This window comes from Carlito syrichta, unplaced genomic scaffold (assembly GCF_000164805.1).
Source record: "Carlito syrichta isolate Samal-C Ts95f unplaced genomic scaffold, Tarsius_syrichta-2.0.1 Scaffold303058, whole genome shotgun sequence".
Classification (NCBI taxonomy): Eukaryota; Metazoa; Chordata; class Mammalia; order Primates; family Tarsiidae; genus Carlito; species Carlito syrichta.
The window spans coordinates 306,715-324,459 of record NW_007247154.1 but is presented as its reverse complement, the minus strand read 5'-3'; the positions used below and the strand labels follow the sequence as shown (position 1 = coordinate 324,459).

At 45.1% G+C, this 17,745-nt stretch overlaps 1 protein-coding gene across 1 annotated transcript in view; it reads left to right on the top strand.

Moving 5' to 3' along the window:
• Positions 1–17,745, top strand: part of LOC103259909 (serotransferrin-like) — a 63,116-nt gene that overhangs the window by 22,790 nt on the left and 22,581 nt on the right. Inside the window, 4 exon segments of the mRNA XM_021712084.1 lie at positions 881–945; positions 4,795–4,979; positions 6,317–6,503; positions 15,989–16,004. Coding sequence (XP_021567759.1) covers positions 881–945; positions 4,795–4,979; positions 6,317–6,503; positions 15,989–16,004 — 453 coding nt within the window.

Below are 17,745 nucleotides of genomic sequence, written 5' to 3'. Positions count from 1 at the left end.
TTGAGAACAGCCAGGCATGGTGGCTCACGCCTATAATCCCAGCACTTTGGGAGACTGAGGTGAGAGGATTGTCTGAGCTCACAGGTGCAAGACCCGCCTGGGCAACTTGGTGGGATTGGGCCCATCGTGTAAAAGTCTGACCCACCCAGATCAGAGCAGGGCCTCGTGCAGACTTTGAAGTGCACACCGGTTCATCATCCATGTGGTATGCATTTTCACAGGATTGGAGTACACTAAAAATTGACATTAGAACCATACTAAACAGAGTTCATTTCATTATTTCTTTTCTGAAACGTCTTGGGAACTTGTAGGGGCTCAGAGCTATGTTAACAGTTCAAACCCCACACCCAGAAATATATGAGTCAAGTGCCTTTGTTCCAGGTTTTGCCATACCTTCTGCATTTCCAAAAAAAAAAAAAGCAAATGCCCCATGCCCCACAAATGTTAAAAAAATTTTTTTCCCAAAGGAATGAAGGACATCACAAACTTAAATTTGTGGAGTTCAAGTCTCTCATCAATGTTGTATGGACATTTACATTTTACAAGACTCTGAAGGAATTAAGTTTTTCATTCCCATTTCACATGCTGGAGGAGGCACTGCCTCTCTGGAAAACTGATTCTCTACTATCTGTGTGGACGCTAGGAAAGTGATGTGATCTGTCAGAGAAGCTGTGCAAAAAATTATGATTTAGTATGTGAAACAGCAGTAGGATACCTGCGTAGCCTTTTACCTTGCTTTTCTTTATTTCCTACATTGCTTGGTGACAGAATGGAAGTTACAATTGCTCATATCAGATGGCCAGCCTAGATCTACAAGGTGGCCTCTTGAATGGCAGGCGTGTCCCTCTGACCTCTTCTCTCCCTCTCTGGACCTTTGCAGGTGTCTGGTTGAGAAGGGAGATGTGGCCTTTGTGAAAGAGCAGACTGTCATGCAGAACACTAATGGTATGTTCACATGCTCTTCTGTTCCCCTGGGTCACCGGGTCACTAGTATTCACTTGTACTCAGGGATGCCTTTGTGGAAGTATTGCAAGCACTGTCGGCTCCAAAGCTCTAATTCTCAACTTGTCTGTTCAGTGAAGAGAGAACGTTTACCTGGGCAGGCAGAATGATCAGGACCATGGGGCTCCCAGAGGGCCTCACCCCTCTCCCACACACCCCTGCACAGCGGCAGGCCTGGGCCCCTTTCCCCTAAATACCTCAGTGCCTGTTTCTCAGTAAGAAACATTCACTTTTATACCCACAGTACAGTGGCCAAGATCGGGACATTTTACATTACATGGATTGAATACTCATCACGCCCACGGTCCATGGCCTTGACAGCCGTTTTCCATGTCTCCTGGCTCTGTCCATTGCAAAGGCATACCAGCAGGACTGAGCACCAAGATGTTGACTTGTAAATACTGTGGTTCACTAGAAGGAACCAGAATTCCTTGGAAAACTAGCTGATTCAGAGTGGGGATGGGAAAATTATACGGTGAGCCTAAAACGTCACACTGAGGTGCTCCAGGGGGGTGGGACATGTCAAAGCATGCAGGAGTCACTTTGCAGGACCTCCCACTTCCAGAACTGGGAATTTGGGATCTTAAATTAAATAATAACAGACCATTGAATAAAATAAGAATCCGCAAGGCAATACTGACTAGACAAATTTCCATTGTAGAATGCTAACTAGCGAATGTAGAAGGAATGACAAAGTTTGAAAACTATCACCTGGTGACCCATATATTGATCGTTGATTCAGGCAACAAACATACATGGGTGTTAGCCTGTGGGTGACAGACAGCCATGATATTAACAACAAGCAAAATAAGCATTGGCAGTTCACACCCAACCCCTCAGCATCACTGAGTGTGAGCAGAGCGCCTTGGAGGCGAGGCTGTGAGTGACTTCCCTGCCTTCTGGAATTCCTTTCCCCAGCCACCCGTGTTTCCTAGCCAACTCATCTAGCATGAACCAGCTCAGCACCACCTCCTCCAAGAAGTCTTCCCAGATGGCACATCCCATCTCACGACAAGTGTCTTCTGCCCATATTGCTATTAGTATAGAACTCGCCACATCCTGTACTTTGGCTGCAGAAACCCTCAGAGCTTTTTCACCCTCCTGAATTCCCAGTGCCCAGGATAGCATATGGTACACAGTCGTCACCAAGAATTTGTTTGAAAGAATATTGGGCTGGCTGATTTTTCTTTCTTGCCGTGTATTACTTTTACTTTTCCTCTAAGGGTTCGCCTTCTTCCTGCTGCCAGAGTGTTACCCGAAGCCTGGTTCTTTGTCACCCTTGATTTCTTTTTGTATTTTTCTGAGTAGGATTCCCGTCTCTAGGCCTTGACTCTCCACACCCTGCAATGAGTCCAGTATTTTTTAGCTCCTGAATAGAATTTAGGGCCTCCCATCTAAATTCTGTTCCAGCCGCTCTACTTGCCAGGGTGTCCCTGTGATGTTTGGAGCATGCTGGCATTGCAGATTCATCTTGCATAAATCCAAATTCCTCGTCTTTCTCTCAAAGTTCCCTCCTCGTTCCAGAGCCTCTATCCCTCTATCTCACTCCTTAATCTTGTTATACTGCCTACCAGTCCTCCCCAGGAGTTTGAGAGTGCAGTGAGTTATGACGGTGCCACTGCACTTCCTCCTGCCTGAATTCTTCACTCCTTGTCCTCCCTCAAGGCCCTTTGCGCCTGGCAATGTGGCATCTGTTCAACACACTGCCCAAGGCTGTTCAGAGCCAGTCTCCTCTCCTCATTAGAAATCCCAGGCACTACCTGTCCTTGAGTCTGGCACCCTTCTCTGCCACCAAGATATGTGTCATCCTACACATATTATAAGACACAAGCCAAACCTTGCCTCCTCCAGCCAGCTTCCCTAATTCCTGTGCTCTCAAAGCCCTCGTCCTGAGTCTGCTCAGCTTTTAGAGTGTGTTTTACAAAGTATAAAATATTATTATCCCAGCCCTAAATTTTTGCTTATCGGTGTTGTTATTTTTTTCCTCCAGCAACGTTGTGTCTCACAGAGGGCCAAGAACATAGTATTGTTCGATAAATGTTTAAAGAACTAAATAGACGAAGATGGGTTTGGAAGGAAAGATGATAGATTCCATTTGCAAGGTGGGAGCTTGAGAAACGGGCAAGAAAGGGAAGGGGAACTGTTGGAAGGCAATCAAAGGTGTGTGTGTTACTTGGTGGGGGAAGGGCAGACCATTTAGTTCCATTAAAATGAACATGTCTGTATCCTTTGAAATAGCGATTCTGCTTTTACTTAAGCACAATCATATGCAATCATACTCATCTTGTTTTTTTTTTGTGACAGAGTCTCACTCTGTCGTCTAAACACTCTAAATGCCCATTAATGGAGGAATCGTTTTTAAAATGCCATGGTATAGGGCAACCCCCTCAGAGCTCCTACTCTGGGAGCTTTTCTATCCTCTTAAGAATAAAAAAAAAACCAAAAACATGTTATAGCCATGCTGTGGAATATGATACAGTTGTTAAGAAGAATGAGAGCAGGGTGTGGTAATTCCAGGATCAGTTGAGGTCAAAAGTTGGAGACCAGCCTGGGCAACCTAGGGAGACTCCATCTCTACAAAAAATTTAAAAAAAAAAAAATTGCCAGGCCTGGTGGTACATTCCTAGCTACTTTGGAGACTGAGGCAAGAGGATTGCTTGAACCCAGGAGTTCAAGGCTACAGCGAGTTATGATGGTGCCACTGCACTCCAACCTGGGTGTCAGTGCAAGACCCAAGTCTCCAAAAGAGGAGGGAGAGGAAGGAGGAGTTCTACTTATACATACTGACAAGAAGAATCTACAGGGTGTGTAAGTCGTTGGGGAAAAAAAGCTAGTGTTTTGCATTTGCCAAAATCCAACATGAAGCAAAATCATAAACGTGCAATATGTATATAGACACACAGAAGGTAAATGCATATAACAAGGCATGGATGGAGATATACGCACATTGATGCTAAGAATTAGCACAACAGAACCGAGGGAGACTGTGGGAGTGTAGCCAGGGAGACTTTAGTCCATCTATAGAGACACTCAGAAAGTTATGAGTGTGATCGCATGCATTGCTTGGTGAATTAGAGAAAGAAATTAAATGAAAAATGGAAAAAGAAAAAAGAGTGCAGTCCTGTATTCTGGGAGAGAAATGAAAGTCAGCAAAGCCTATTGGAGAAGCACCTCAGGAGGAAGGAGCTGCGACCCTGAGAGTGGGGGAGATTGTTTTCAGAAATGCAGACAAGATCAGGCAACCTGAGGCGGAATCCGGCCCTGTGCCCCGCAGGCCTGTGCACGGTTTCCCTTGGAACAGGCACCACGGAGGCAGGCTGTAAATGCTGGAGCAGATACCCAAGTGTCCTCTGGGGAAAAGTCCTTTTGTTTGGAGATGCCATATGATGTAGCACAGAGACTGATAGGCCTGGTGAGAGCATTGTGTTCTTCCTGTGCTGGAGTAAGAGGCACAGAAGCTTCTGGAATTCCATCGAAATGAAGATCTTTTTGAACAGCATCCACAGAATGTAGTTCACCCTCACCTGGCTGGGTAGGGAAGGCTGGCAGGGGGTGATTTCTAGTAACTCCTGGTACGTATGAGTCGAGTATCACCCTGTAGACCACGTGGGTGTCTGTTCCTCTTCATATCACTGTATTCCCAGCATTGTGGTAACCCCGGCATAGTAGGCACTTCTAACCGGCCAAAGACCCCAGGTCCTCCGCATACCAGTGGGTCAGTCACGACCCCCAGTGAGGGCACCTTGACCTAAGCCATCAGCTGTGGCTGATCCACCTTCTCTCTCTCCCCAGGAAAAAACCCTGATGCATGGGCTAAAGATCTGATGCAAGAAAACTTTGAGTTGCTGTGCCCCGATGGTAGCAGGAAGCCTGTGACTGAGGCTCAGAGTTGCTACTTGGCCAAAGCCCCAAATCATGCTGTGGTCTCACGAAAAGACAAGGCAAAGTGTGTATTCGAGATGTTAGAGAAACAGCAGGTACGGACCAGCCAGGGCCTCCACCCTTTCTTCCTAGATGGATGTGGGTTATTTGAGGGAGCTCACAGTGAAGCGTAACCCTGACGCTAGCATTTTCTTTCTGAAAACTTGAATTAGGAGGTCATTCATTGTGGACTAGAATATCTGGGTTCAAGTCTCAGCTTGGCAGCTTCCTAGCTGTACCGTCTTGGGTATATGCCTCTGTTTCCTATTATATGAAACGGAATAATAATTCTTTTACCTACTTCTCAGTTGACATAAGAATTAAGTGAAGAAATAGTCCCAATGAGTAGAGGAAAATGGTCTACACGAAGTGCTCAAAACGTGCCAGCTGTGCAATTATGAAACTGGATCCGTGAGGTCTGGCTCTGCCTCTGGCTCCTGGTCATTGGAGATAAGTCCCCCGCTGATCCACATGCCATCAGGATGGGGGGATCTGCATTCCTACCCCCCAACCTGGCTCAGGGGTCCTTTCCTTTCCCACACTTGTGTCCTTCTGCAAAATGAAGGAGACATCTTATTTCCCAGCATTCCTTGGCAAAAGTCATGAAGAAAGGATTTCTGTTTCTCTTGCCAGGCACACTGAGCACTGTTCTCAACAGCCTGAGCAACTCGGGACCTGCCCTTGGGGAGCCTGCCCCTAGGGGAAGCAGCCACTGCAGGGCCAGCCTTGTGGAGAGAGGCTCACCCATCTCATCCCAAAGGCCCCTCCACGCATAACCTCCCTGCTTGGAGATCCAGTCTTCATGCCTGCAGATTCACCATTACCTTAAAAAAATAGGATAGCTTGTCTTGAGAAGCCCTTTGAAGGCAATCGATGACGATAATGAACATTTAGTGAACATTTCCTAGCTGCTGTGTGGAATGCCAAACGTTTTGCAATCGTTTCGCTTACAACCTTAGGAGGCCTGGGAAGCTGAGTGGGTTGCCCGAGATAAGACTCACAGCGCAGTGCCACAGGGACTTAACAACAACTGCCACCGCTCCTTTGATATTATTTGACAATGGTATCGAAAAGGGCATGTTACTGTCCTCTCATTTCCTGTTGCCCCCAAGGGGCGTGGGCAATGAAGCAGGGAGAGAGACCAGAGAAGGCAGGAGTGGGTGGTGGGTGCGGAAACTTCTCAGAGAAAGGTGGGACCGGGGTCCCTTATAGATGATTCTGGGGCATCATGAAAGCATGAAGTCCAAACAGGCAACAGCAGGTGAAAACTGCCCACGGAGACTCTGTAGCTTCCCTCTTTTCCCAGGGCCGACTCAGCTTTCGGCCCCCTCTGACCCTGGGTTCCAGCTGCTCAGGACTTCAGGGCCTCATCCACATTCTGTCCGTTTGACAGGCTGAGTTCGGAAATGTAACTGACTGCTCGAAGAAGTTTTGTTTGTTCCAATCTGAAACCAAGGACCTTCTGTTCAGAGACGACACAGTATGTTTGGCCGAACTTAAAGACAAAAACACATATGAAAAATACTTGGGAGAAGAATACGTCACAGCTGTTGAAAACATGAAAAAATGCTCAACCTCACGTGAGTAGAAAGGACGGCGTGGGGAAGTGACAGACCAAAATGGCGGTGGGTTCTGGGATGGTGGGTGTGAAAGGAGGCGTAGACCGTGGCCCTGACATGGGACCACGCGGATGAGAGGATGAGATGGTGAGGGCCTAAGCCCAGCATGTCTGATAGGCCAGCTCATACGGGCAGACGATGACGGGGACACAGGCTCAGGGCACTAAGGCAGTGAACTTATTGGTCATGCAGAATTGTTTGAAAAATTGCTCCCATGTAATCCTGATGTGAGCAACAGGCTTGCCCAGGACCACTGTCGTGAGAACCACGTTGGTATCTACCTATCCGACTGTGTCCTCCACAAGGGAAGACGTGCTGTCTCTGCAGTTCTCTCCTCCATCCCTAACCCCCAGCACAGAAACGGGCTCGTTCCAGGTGTTTTTTGCGATGTCAGTCCCTCACCTGCTTAAAGAGGTTGGCGGACGGGTGGAGGGGGCAGGCTTCCCAAGGGACTTCCAGCAACATGAATGCAGGCGTGTGAGCCTCACCCATAAGAAACAAGGTGGGGGGTGCTACAGGGCGGGGGGATCGCGCTACAAGCGTTGGTGAGGAGTACTCCCCAGGGTAGGTACAGGAAATATGCTGGTGAATGGAGAAGGACATGGGGACAGACTCAGTCCGCACACATCAGCAGAAGAGCAGAACAGCGGGTTCGAGCACCTTGGTCCTAGGCTTAGCTGCTCACGCAACAGTTCTGAAATAAGCACAGGGAGATCTCGACGACCTGCCTCTCTGCTCTGCTCCACAGGACTCCTGGAAGCCTGCACCTTCCACAGATCCTAAAATCCACGAGGCGGGGCTGCATGCGGATGGAGATGGGAGCTCAGGTGGCCTGTGGGCGTCCCCTGGTCTCGTGAACCTGAGGGGTTTGTGCTAACCACGTTTTCACAACTCTGAGTTTCCAAGTGGGAAGAACACACAATAAAAATAGTTATGATTTTATATTTCAAAAACTCCATTGCTTCCTAAATATTCCCAACAGAAGGATTTCTTTATATTCTCTGACTAAACACCTATGCAAATATGCTCTTCCTTTTGGGCTCAAGATTTGTCTGGTCTCCCCATGGCCTTGTGTGGTGCCACAGCCATACCTTCTGGGGACAGTCCAAGGAGGATTCTTTCTTTCTTTCTTTCTTTCTTTCTTTCTTTCTTTCTTTCTTTCTTTCTTTCTTTCTTTCTTTCTTTCTTTCTTTCTTTCTTTCTTTCTTTCTTTCTTTCTTTCCCTCTCTCTCTCTCTCTCTCTCCCTTCCTTCCTTTTATTTTCTTTCATTCTTATTTTCTTTTTCTTTTTCTTTCTTTCCTTCTTTCTTTCTTTCTTCCTTCCTTCCTTCCTTCCTTCCTTCCTTTCTTTCTTTCATTTTCTTTCATTCTTATTTTCCTTTCTTTCTTACTGGTTTTCTTTCTCTTCCTTTCCTTCTTTTTCTTTCCTTTCTTATTGTCTTTCTTATTTTCTCTTTCTTTCTCTCTCTCTCTCCCTCCCTCCCTCCTTTATTTCTTTTCTTCTTTTTTTTTGAGTTGGAGTCTCACGCTGTTGCCCAGACTGGAGTGCAGTGGCCGCTCCCGGCCACCGCAGCCTCAACCTGCTGGGCTCCAGTGATCCTTCTGCCTCAGCCTTCCAAGTAGCTGGAACTACAGGAGCGTGCTACCACGCCCGGCTAATTTTTTGACTTATTGTAGAGATGAGGTCTCGCCAAGTTGCCCGGGCGGGTCTCGAACCCACGGGCTCAGGCAATCCGCTCACCTTGGCCTCCCAAAGCGCTGGGATTATAGGCTGAGCCACCGAGCCTGGCCTTTTCTCTCTCTCTCTCTCTCTCTCTCTCTCTTTCTTTCTTTCTCTCTCTCTTTCTTTCTAGTTGGAGTCTCACTCTGTCACTCAGGCTGGAGTGCAGGGACACGTTCACGGCCACCACAGCTTTGACCTGCTAGGCTCAGGTAATCCTTCCGCCTCGGCCTTCCAAGCAACTGAACCACAGGTGTGTACTGTCACACCCAGCTAATTTTTTGATTTATTGTAGAGAGGAGGTCTCACCAAGTTGCCCAGGCTGGTCTCGAACCCCTGGACTCAGGAAATCCTCTTCCCTCGGCCTCCCAAAGTGTTGGGATGACAGACTTGAGCCACGGCGCCCGGCCAGAGTCTTCATGGTCATCAAAATAGGATCAAATGTATATGGTTGTGTGTGTGTGTGTGTGTGTGTGTGTGTGTGTGTGTGTGTGGCAGGGAGGAGGATGCAGAGTGAGTTTCAGAGACCAAGTGCACATGTGAGTACACAACAACGACAGAAGACTAAGCTGCATTCTGATAGGTTTAATGACTTCCATCTGGCAGTTGAGGCCCTGACTCTAACTGGTCAGAAAAAGTGAAACACTGAAACGTCTTTGCTAAAAATCATCCCTTGAGCCTGCTGCCACAGCAGTGACTGCCCTGCCTCCTAGCCTTCCCAGCCCTCCTGGGAGGTAGAGGCTCACCCTACCATGTCTCACTTATTGCTTATTGGCTGAGCACATAGGGTTTAGTCTTCCGTCCTGCCTGCCTCCATAAAGCTACCCTGGCAAAAGTCACCACCTACCCACCAACTGTTAAGCCCATTCAGTTCTTTCATTTCTGAGCCTGTTTCCTGCGCTTGATCCTGCTGACTCCTCCCTGGAATTCTTTCCTTTGGCTTCTCTGACAAGGCAGCTCTTTGCAATCTCTGCTGCGAATGGTACCCCTCTCTCTGTTCATCTGTGGGCTTCGCTGTGGGCTCATCCTGCCAGCCCCTAAACTTTAAGGAAATTTCCCTGAGCTCTCCTTTTGATCCAGTGCTCCCCTCACTTTGCAAACCCCCCTTCCACGATGTCAATGACGCCGAGGCATCTCTATCTGCAGTTGTGACCCCAGCCTCCTGCCATCTGGGGATCTGTCCTGCAGAGCCTTTCTGCAACTGGAAACCCAACAGGTCAATAACTGAGGCGATCAGCCTGCCCTTCCCTTTCTTGCTTTTAAAACCAACTGTTATGGTATACTCCCCATCAGCTGAAGATACGGTCTTCTCCCCTGTCACTCAAGACACAGACAGAGGTGGCAAATTCCCAGTTACTGTTTTCCCTCCTTCTACACCCAAGGTTTCCGAGTTCTGTTGATTTTGCTTTCTTTCTTTTTTTTAATTTTTATTATAAAGATGTGGGTACAATTCGGGGTTAGGTATACAAACATTGATCATGCAGGTACTCCTGTTGATGAGGTCTGCCCCTCCCTCCCCTAGCAGTTTCCCTCAACTGCCAATCCCCCCCCACCGACAGTTTCCCATTACTGCCAATCGCTTTCTTATAGCATTATAATTGTTCAAGGTCCTATTATGAGTGAGAAGATATGGAACTCTGTTCTTTGTTTCTGTGATAAATCACTGAGTATGATCAATTCCAAATCCATCCAGGTTGCTGCGAAGTCCATGTTTGTCCTTTTATGGCTGCATAAGATTCCATTGTGTATATGTACCATATTTTTTTTATCCAATCCAGCTTCGATGGGCAACATCATTGGTTCCATGTTTTTGCTATTGTGAATAGAGCTGCAACAAACATACGTGTGCAGGTGTCTTCTTTGTAGAATAATTTGAGTTGGCTCCTTTCTTCTCCCAACTCCTACCACAGCCTCAATTGATGCTCACATGGGGTAGACACCACATTTCACACTTCTGTGAACTTTCTAGTGTCCGAGGAAACAGGACTCTGGTCCACCTTGCAGTCTAGACCTGATGTGCACCCTTATACACATAGCCCTGCTTTGCTCTGAGCTGTCAACACCCTGCCTTATTTGTATTCACTTAAACTCCACGTTGACCCCAAATCCTATAATGACTCCATCTTGTCCTTTGGTGAGATGTCCCAAGGTTCCTCTGAGCTGTGGTCTGTCTCAATGCAATGGATCAGTAAGCCTAATTTTTGCTAGACTACAGGTGTGTTTCTGGAAATCGTAGGCAATTGGGATAGAACAAAAACATTCAGCATCTATTCTTAAATATTTAATTAATTATTACAATTAGACAGGTGTTACTGGGCCATAATTTTATATACATGTGACCACACATAGGACCAGGGGTCATCCTTCCACGTGGACCAGGGGTCATCCTTCCAGTCAGAAAACAGTTATCAGCAGAGGAGTGAGACACATGTCCTGCATTTATCCCACACACATAAATAAAAGCTAATAGATACCTAATGGTGAAGACATAGAGACATTCCCACTAAAGCTAGGAACATGAAAAAGACATTGATGACTGCCAGTCTTATTTCACAGTGTTTTAGAACTGGTGGTCAGTACAATTGTATAAGAAAATTAAATAATATATAATAGATAATATTTACAGGAACACTCAAAGTACCATCACTTGTAAGTGATAATTGTACACCCAGAGAAACCATCAGAACCAAATAGTAATGAAACATTAAACACAGTAATATAAAATTCTGTAAAGGGAAAGGAAAAATTTAAATATAACTTTCATGTATACAAATAATAATTAAAACAATAATAATTGTTTTACTAAGAATAGATGTATAATTTAGTAAACTAATACAAGCTACATTTAAAAAATTTAAGCCAAACTTATCAAAGTAAAAAAAAGTGTTAAAAAAAAGACTGCGCCTTGGATCGGAAGACTAAATATTGTAAAGATGTCAATTCTCCCTAAATTAATCACTATACAATTTTTTAACTTGATAAAATGGTACTAATCCTCAACTAAAAAATAAACTTGAGACAGATAAGAAAAATTATGAGCAAAAGTAATGACAGTAGATTGTCTCTCCCGGCTAATATGTGATAACATTGGCATTAAGCAATGCTATTTTGGTACAGTGAAATATTAGGCCACAAAAGCAAAAATAAATGAATGGGAGTATGTAAAGCGAAAAAGCTTCTGCACAGCAGAGAAAAAAAAATCAGCAAAATGAAAAGGCAGTCTGTGGATTGGGAAAAAAATAGAAAACCATGTATCTGGTAAGATATGTAAAATTTATAAAGAACTCATGCAACTGAGCAGAAAAACAAATAACCCAATTAAAAATGGGCAAAAACCTGAACAGACATTTCTCCAAAGAAGAAAAATGGCCAGCAGGGCTTTGAAAAGATGTCCAACACCCTTCATCATCAGGGAAATGCAAATTAAAACCACCACGAAATATCACCTCGTACACATTAGGACAGCTCTTACCAAAAAGGCAAAAAATAACAAATGTTGATGAGGATGTGGAAAACAGAGAACCTACGTACACTGTTGGTGAGAATGCACAACCATTGTAGAAAACAGTGTGGCAGTTTCTAAAGAAATTGAAAATAGAACCACCACATGACCCAGCAACCCCTCTTTAGGGCATATGCCCAAAGAAATGAGATCACTACCTTGTAAAGGTATCTGCAGTCTCATGTTCACCGCAGCACTATTTACTAGAGGTAAGATATAGAAGCAACTTAAGCGTCTATTAAAGGATGAACGGATAAAGGTATCTATCTATATCTTTATTTACTATATATATATTTTTTACCCAGCCCTAAAAAAGAAGGAGCTCTTGCCTTTTGCTCCAATGTGGAGGAACCCAGACGACATTATGCGAAGGGAAGTAAGGTAGACACAGAAAGAAAAATATTTCATGATCTTACTCATATGTGGACTCTCAAAAAAATTCAGATACAGGTATACAGAAATAGAGAACAAAACTAGGGGTGGGGAGGAATGCAGAGATGTGGATCAGAGGATACCAAGTGGCAGATTTGCAGGATGAGCAAGTCTAGAGATCTAATGCACAACGCAGGGACCAGAATATAGGTGATAAAATTGTACTGTATTTGGGATTCATAGCAAGTGAGTAGATTTTAGCTGCTCTTGCCATAAAAAAAGAAGGGGTAGCTTTGTGAGATGTTAGATACATTCATTTGCTTCACTATAATAACCTTTTTTATGATCTATATGTATCTCATAACATCAAGTTGTATACCTTAAGGATACACAATAAAGCTTACGTAAACAAATAAAATGAACAATGATAAATTTGAAAGGGTGATGGTCACATCGAAGTGATGAAGCAGAATAAAAGTTTCAGATTTTAGAAGTAAAAGAGAATTTAGTCCATGATGAAGATGACATTATAATCTGGGGGAACAGATAGGCTACTCATTAAATTTTTTTAGATACAAAGTAGCCAAAAGTGTTGGTGCAGAAGAGACCTCTAGTTTACTGTTTAAATTAAAAATCTTCCAGACCTATTAAAGCTTTAAGCCGGGCTTGGTGGCTCAGCCTGTAATCCCATGCCTTTGGGAGACTGAGGTGAGTGGATTGACTGAGCTCGCGGGTTCGAGACCCGCCTGGGCAGCGAGACCTCATCTCTACAACAAGTCAAAAAATCAGCTGGGCGTGGTAGCGCACACCTGTAGTTCTGGCTACTTGGAAGGCTGAGGCGGAAGGATCGCCACAGCCCAGCAGGTCGAGGCTGTGGTGGCCGGGAGCAGCTACTGCACTCCAGTCTGGGCGACAGAGTGAGACTCCAACTCAAAACAAACAAACATTAAAAAAGCTTTAAATATAAAATTAAAACCACAAAAAAATTATCATGTTAACATATTTCTTATATAGTACTTGTAAAGACTTTCAAACATTACACAAACCCAGTAGCAATGAAGAAAAATGTTAATATCAGATCAAACAAAATGTTAAGTTTCTGCACTACAAAAGTAGACAAAATGGGGATGGTTTTAGAGACAAAGGGCTAATTGGGATCTATAAATCAATGGAAAAAGATAAAACATGATAAAAATGGGCACAAAGTGATAGAGACAGTCAATAGATGACATTCAGTCGGCCACACACATCAAAATAGAAAATGACTCACTCATAATTAAATAAATAGAATGAGCACATGAATTTTTTTTTTGAGATCAGCTAAAATTTAAAATCTACTAACACCCAGAGATGGGAAAGGAATAGGGAAAACAGTTACTGTTACTATTTTTGATGTGAATCTAGATTGGAGAAAACTTTTCTCTACAGGGACGTTTGGCCAGATCTGTTATCCTTCAAATGCATATGTCCTTTATTCCTGATTGGACTCCTGGAAATATAACCCATGGGATAGATATATCATAGGGTGTTTATAATAATAATAATAAGGTTTTTAAAAATTCTTAATTTTCAACATTAGGGGACTACAGTGATTTAAGATGCATCCAAACTCTGGATTACCCTGCAGCATTTACAGAGAATGAAATAGAGGTATATGAACTGCTAGAAAAAGATGGCTTGGGGAAACAAAAGTTTCCTAGTAAGATGTATTGTATATAATCACCTATTTAAATGAACAAAGAGACCATAAACACAGATGCTGTGTGCAGAAGGACAATTACATCTGAGCAGTAGCTTTGGAAAGACTGAGAGCAAAAAACCATTTTAATTTTTTGTTGTTGTTGAGTTGGATTCTCACTCCGTCGCCCAGGCTGGAGTGCAGTGGCACACTCATGGCCACCCCAGCGTTGACCTGCTGGACTCCGGTGATCTTTCCGCCTCAGCCTTCCAACTACAGGCGCGCATTACCACACCCGGCTAATTTTTGATTTATTGTAGAGATGAGATCTTGCCAAGTTGCCAGGGCTGGTCTCAAACCCATGCATTTTAAGGTTTATATACGATTTGATCCCTCAAAATAAACATCCACTGCTTCAATTATTTTTTTCAAGTGATTCCCAGGAAAAGGTTTAATAGTCAAATAGTCTGCAGTTTGCAGTTCCTGCTATTATGAAATTGAATATCTTAAGGTCTCAGGGAAGTATATCCAACTACTTTTTCAAAGGTTCTGTTAATATGAGGAAGGATTTAGAAGGAGAAGAGACCCTTCCCTGATGAACAGATGAAAAGTCACTTGAATGTGAAGGAAAGTATACCATGGGGTGGAGAAGATGGGATGAACGTAAGCTGAGTTGAATGTTCTCCTGTGGAATACCATGGTGACTCTTCTTGTCGACATTGCTGTCATGCCAGTGTGTGCATTTCCACGTGCCAGTGAACAGTGATTGCAGGACACTCTGAGAAAGCCGGGACATCCTCCTTCCTCTACAAGGAAAAGCCCAGAAGTGAGGCCCACGCCTCTGTAGCACCAGACAGCCTGTGAGTGAAGCTCAGGCTTTAATCTGGCCTGACCTGAAATTGCCCCCTCTGTCTTAAAAAGATAAGGCATCATTTGTTCACTTTGTGCTGCTCCGTCAACAGATAAAGACTCCCTAGGGCTTCCATCTCAAGGCATTCAGAGAAGTACAAAGTAGGTGCTGGCTAAGATCCAGCAGTTTGGGAACTGAGCCGGGTTCTGCTTGTGCCTGTAACTGCAGAGTGAGGGTGATATCCTTCGGTGCATACCGTGGGGAGTATCCAGGGTGCCAGAGGGGGCTGATCCAAGGGAGGTGGGGGATCAACCCTGAGGTGGAATACTGAGCCTGGACCTCTTGCATTTGCAGCTGACTTGCCTTCCTCTCCACTGTCCTTTACAAGACAGGAGGGAGCTGGCTGAGCTGCCTTCCCAGATGTCTGCAAAGTGTGACTGAAGAGCAAGGGGGATCGATCCCATTCGTGTAAGAATGTCGCATGATGTTAAAGATCAGAGGTGGCTTCTCTATTCAAATATAGCCATCCTTACTAGCCTTCCCCGCTCTCCAAGAAGCTAAGAAATTAGATGTAAACCTTGTTAGGCTAGGGTGACCTGGTCAGGCAGGGATAGGAGGCGGGAGGGTGTTAGACACAGTCAGGAGCCTGGGGTGCTGCAGAGCACACAGTAGGCTGGTGATCATTCATTCACCGGTTCACTAGTGCTTCCCATGAGCTGTTCAATGGACAGGAATACAGCAGTGCATGCTATATTATTATTATTATTATTATTATTATTTTGAGTTGGAGTCTCACTTTTGTTGCCCAGGCTGGAGGGCAGTGGCATGTTCACGGCCACCGCAGCCTCAACATGCTGGGCTTAAGCGATCCTTCTGCCTCAGCCTTCCAAGTAGCTGGAACTACAGACGCATATCACCAAGCCCCGCTAGTTATTTTTTATTTTAAAGATGCAGGGTACAGTTCAGGATTAGCCTCCCGTTGGTTCCCACTTTGCCTGGTTTGAGATCACATACCCTTATTGATGTTATGTCTCCCCCAAAAGTGCATACTATAATCTCTTTCAGATTATATTATTTTTATTTACTTTATTTATTTATTTGTATTTGTAGAGACAGCATCTTTCTCTGTTGCCCAGGGTGGAGCACAGTGACCCTATCACAGCTCACTGCAGCCTCAAACTCCTGGGATCAAGCGATCCTCCCACCTTAGTCTCCTGAGTAGCTAGGACTTCAACTGTGTGCCACCACGCCCGGCTAATCTATTTTTTGTAGAGACGGGATCCTACTATGTTGCCCAGACTGCTCTCAGACACCTGGCCTTCAGCAATCCTCCTGCCACAGTCCCTCAAAGTGCTGGGATTGCAGGCGTGAGCCACTGTACCTGGTCTTTATTTACTCCACTTACCCGCCATGGCTTCTAATCCATATATATGTACAGAGAGATGTCTGAAATAATGTTCACTGGATACTGAAAAGACACAGGTGATTTGTGGCTTTCATGATTGCTTGAGTTTTTTTTGAGCTGGAGTCTCACTCTGTCACCCAGACTGGAGTGCAGTGGCCGCTCCCGGCCACCGCAGCCTCGACCTGCTGGTCTCCGGTGATCCTTCCGCCTCAGCCTTCCGAGTAGCCGGAATTATAGGCGCACGCTACCACGCCCAGCTGATTTTTTGATTTTTATTGTAGAGATGAGGTCTCGCCAAGCTGCCTGGGCGGGTCTCGAACCCACAGGCTCAGGCCATCCACTCACCTCAGCCTCCCAAAGCACGGGATTCCAGGCTGAGCCACCGAGCCCGGCTGATTGCTTGAGTTTTTAATTAAGCACATGCCATTTTAACTCTGTTTTAAAAATCCTCTCAACTTTTCTTTTAAAGAAACAGAGATGAGGAGGTAAGCCAGAGTACGGGAATCCACGATTGGTACTCTGGATCTGAGCAACCTTCCGTTGTGCTTTGGGGTTGTTGGAGCCGAGGAAGAAGTATGTGTCTGAGAAACGTGACGTTTTAGTTTACGGTGGAGAAGGGAAAACTACCTGAATACGTTGGCTTCATTGTAACTCTCCATTTGTTGTTGGAAGCCAGAGCAAGACACTCCTCATCAAGCAGCTGTCTGCACAAGGCATGTCCTTCCTAGGTATCCGTCCCTGCGGGAGCTCTGAATGAAATGGGGGGGGGGGCCCGGGAATTAGCGAATCCCATCCCCCATGATCACAGTCCTAAGAAGTGTGGTGTCACCTTCTCACTGAAAGTGGCAGCTCTGCACATTTCTTCTGCCTTCATAATGCCCAGGAAACATACAGAAGAAAAAAATTGTCTTCTGAAACCCCCTTCCTTCCTTCCTTCCCCAGTGTACCCCCAGGCAGCTCTGACAGGGAACTGTTATGGTCAGCGCTCTCCAGGTCTGGCCCTTCCTCCTTTCCTGCAATTCTAGTACCCAACAGGGAGGTCTAATGGTAGAATCCCAACAGTGATTTTTCTAAAGAAGAATCAGTGGTTATTATAAAGGAGCAAGGTGCATGTGTGTGTGAGCACTCGTGTGTGTGTGTGTGTGTGTGTGTGTGTGTGTGTGTTGGGTGGTGGATACAGAGTGGGGGTTAGGACCCAAAGGAAGAAGAGAAATAGAATGTGGCAAGATTACCACCAGTTCTGAGATTTTTAATTGATAATGTAATTTAAAACAAAGTAGTGGGTTTGCTTAAATCTCACATCCTAAACATCCTTCCTTGATCTGGAGTTCATGCCTATTGCCTGTCTATTGATAACGTGCCTTGAAAATGAATCCTACCCATATGGCTAAGTACAGAGAAGCCCAACTGTCTGGGCTCAGATACCAATTCTGCCTCTTCCTATGTATCCTTGGGAAAGTTACTTAGCCCCTACCTCAGTTTCCCCTCTGTAAAGCTGGAGTGATGGGTCATTGGGAGGATTAAACAAATTAACACATTAAAAGTATTTGGAGCCAGGCTCGGTGGCTCAGCCTGGAATCCCACGCTTTGGGAGGCTAAGGTGAGTGGACTGCCTGAGCCTGCGGGTTCAAGACCCGCCTGGGCAACTTGGTGAGACCTCATCTCTACAATAAATC